This window comes from Formica exsecta, unplaced genomic scaffold (assembly GCF_003651465.1).
Source record: "Formica exsecta isolate Colony F162 unplaced genomic scaffold, ASM365146v1 scaffold871, whole genome shotgun sequence".
Lineage (NCBI taxonomy): Eukaryota > Metazoa > Arthropoda > Insecta > Hymenoptera > Formicidae > Formica > Formica exsecta.
Genome location: NW_021853643.1, coordinates 1 through 3,258, shown reverse-complemented (window position 1 = coordinate 3,258; position 3,258 = coordinate 1). Strand labels below are relative to the sequence as shown.

At 42.0% G+C, this 3,258-nt stretch overlaps 1 protein-coding gene across 1 annotated transcript; it reads right to left on the bottom strand.

Annotated features, from left to right (window-relative positions):
- Nucleotides 1-1,497: 1,497 nt before the first annotated feature.
- On the bottom strand, nt 1,498-2,192 carry LOC115244805 (the record flags this gene model as incomplete). Its single annotated transcript, XM_029822748.1, has 2 exons — nt 1,498-1,649; nt 1,970-2,192. Coding segments are annotated over 2 exons (375 nt in total), but the record flags the coding sequence as incomplete, so codon positions are not given.
- Nucleotides 2,193-3,258: the final 1,066 nt, after the last annotated feature.

Here is a 3,258-nt window from a genome sequence, read left to right as displayed (position 1 = left end):
TACATCTAAAAAAAGAGGTAAGAGAGTCTTATGGGAACAATGTAAATATTTTCCACTTTAAACACTATGCCTATTATCATGATATACCTATATTGTTAGATTCTTGGAACAATATTGTCTCACATATGAGTCATTGAAGTGTAAACGTGCTAATGTAGTCATGTTGGAGTAAATGAGATGCTCTTTTACATCCATATATATATTCAATATTTATATACATTTTAGATATTCAATTTAATTAGATGTATATTTTGCATTAACATTACGAAAGTATGCGGCGGAAAATTTATGGAAGTGGAGGAAAATTTATATCAGCAAATATTTATTAGAGACTCTTTTTTATCAGATTATATTATACTTTCGATAATATCGCTTCAAATTTTTCTTTCGAGCAAATCTTTTAAAAATTTAAGATCTGAGAATAATTGACTCTCAAAACTCGATATATAAATCTGACATAAAAGCGACTGTTGAAAAATATAGAAATATGATAAAAATCGTGGTAAAAGAGACAAGGACAAAAATGAAACAGATTTAAAAATCTAGAAACATATAGAATATACAAAATTATCAAATAAGAGATAATCTATACTATTATAATTAATACAATGCTCTCTCTCTCTCTCTCTCTTTCTCGAGAAGGGGAGCGATCCTCCTCCCGCGCAAGCAGGTGTGTATAGCCGTTACTCTTTAGGATCATTTGTTCAGCCGTTGCGTTAAGGGTCAGGGCTAAGAATGATAAACGATCCCTTTGCCTCGTCTTCGGCGTATTCCTCCTTCGGGATTACCTTCAAGGGGAGTATAACGGGCTTCACCGGAGGAACAGGGAGGGAAGAGAGGAATAGGACCATCCTCTCGGTCCCTTCCTTCACCTTCGTCTTAATGTAGGCGAAATTTAAAGGGGCAGCTCTCTTCGAGACGGGGAGACCTTAAAGAGGAAATTCGTTGCTTCGCTAGTCGACGATCGCCGGTCGACGAGAGCGTCCGTGTCGCGACGAGAGGAGACACGGCGACGACGCGTCGCCCACGGGACGATTTAAATCAATTCGCTGCGCCGCGTAAGATAAATTCCCAGACTGACGTATAAGCGATCGCGAAAGTTTTTCATAGCACGCCGGGCGCCGCCGCCGCCCGCGTTACGTGCGATATGGCGTGGTACAAAAGTTTGCTCCTTAAACGATCCGATACGGTCGGCAAACTTCTTTCCGCGCTTGCACGGGGGGGTGCGCCGGGAAAGGGGGAAGCTGCGTGATTAAATCGGGTGCCGCATCGCGAATGATATACGTTCGCCTTCGCGTTCGCGCCGACCGTACGTGCGTTCGATTCGATCGGCGGGTAATTACTTACGTAAACTCCGAGAAGCGAAAACTGCTCTACGTCCTATCTTTTTTTTTTCTCTCCCCCTCTCTCTCCTTTCTATGACCACGGTGGTAGATAAAAAGTTGAAGGACGTCGTTATCGAATTTAAGTTTGCTCGGTATAATTTCGCGGGAAGCCCTATCTGCGCGTGATAGAGCTTAGCCCGACATCGGTATCAACCAATCCCAGGTGTTCAATTGGCGCTCCGCCAGAATTTAAGCTCGGCTTAAATTTTGCGCAGTCGCTGCTACCGCTACTACTACCACTATTGCGGACGACTATTACGGTAACTAGGGCAGATTCGGATTAGAATTAACTAATTGTTGCGTACACCATCCTAATTAGGTGAAATTCCCGCATGCTCTCCGCGCACTAATATTTGATTGGAACCGCGGGATATCCGCATGAGAGGAAGTTAAATCTATTTCCGTGGCACACGTAATCGTGATGTCTTATATAATCGATGGTATATTATTATAATATTCGGGAAAGAAAGTTTCGTAATTTGCGTAATTTTCTTTAGACTTGTTTAATTTTAAATTGTGAATTTTCAATTTCACTTCCCTATCAATATTCGGGCGGATGGAGTTGCAAGGTAACGATGACTTACCGATTACATTTAAATGGACTAGATGACTCATGTGGGGCGTCGTGGAGACCTGGCACTCGTAAATACCGCTGTCCCGATGCTGCGGATATTTTATCTGGAGCGTCCAGTCGTCCGAATGGGCAGTGTGGATCGCGCGAAATCGCTGGTCGTTCGTGTACGTGTAACGGCCAATTGTGAGCAAATGGACGTCTCTGTGCCGGACCCACGATACTTGTAGCGTCATCTGCAAAAAAAATTAGTTTGGAATTATAGCATATGCGAAAGAAAAAAAGCGGAGAGGGGTGGAGAGAGAAGAAAAGATACCGCGGTGGTCTATGGGAAGCATGAATGATTTCCTACGGTGGTTGAACTCGGAATCTTTTGTGCTTGGTTAAGGGTTATCCATTATTACGCCGGGACACGTAATTAGAGGCTCGTTTGTGTCTGGCGTGCTCGTAATTAGCAAAATATCGGTCAGGACTTTTAATCATGCTCCCGACCAGGAGATCTCGACATGCCAGCGCCGGCATTATCATTCAATGCAAGTTTTTTTTCTTTAAAACAAGCGTGTGTAAAATAGAGATATGAATAAAAATAAACGAATGATTTTTCTCGGTTCATATATCCAGAGAAATTCTCTCGTATAAAATGTCAACTGTAAGATAAATTACATCCTGCTATCGCAAGATGAAATAAATAATCGATTATCGTGAACAAACGCATAGCTAGCTTCTATATAAAAATTAAATTAATAAAAACATTCTCGAAAAATCAAAATAAACACGAACCGAATAAAATATAAAATTTCACTCGCTCATTCGAAAGTATAATTTTCTTCGTTATCCGAACTATAGCCTGCGTCTTTTAGCATTTGTAACGTGCATGCGCGAAGAAAATGATTCGTGTAGATTGATAGCTAGCGATTTCTCTCCAATGACACGTGCAATAGAATAAATTACAAACAAGATCTAAATTCGGAGCGGGCGATATACAACGCCGCATCAGATACAACTTTCGCGCTTCTTCCTCTTCCTCGTACGGAGGAATTGATAGAGTCGCTTTGCATATCGTTGCGAAGCTGGCGTGCGAGATAAAACGCCCCAAGCCGCGATAATTGGACACCCGAGTGCGGTGACGTGTAAATATTTGTATCTTTCGAACGGGGTCGATACTCGAAAGACACGAACCCTTTGCACATGCAGCAGTAACGTAGTTCAGATTGCATCTCTACCTGGCGGAAGATGTTCTGAAAGCGATCATTTGTGTTTTTGTAGCGCCCAACATTGCCGATTAAATTAAATGTCGCGATC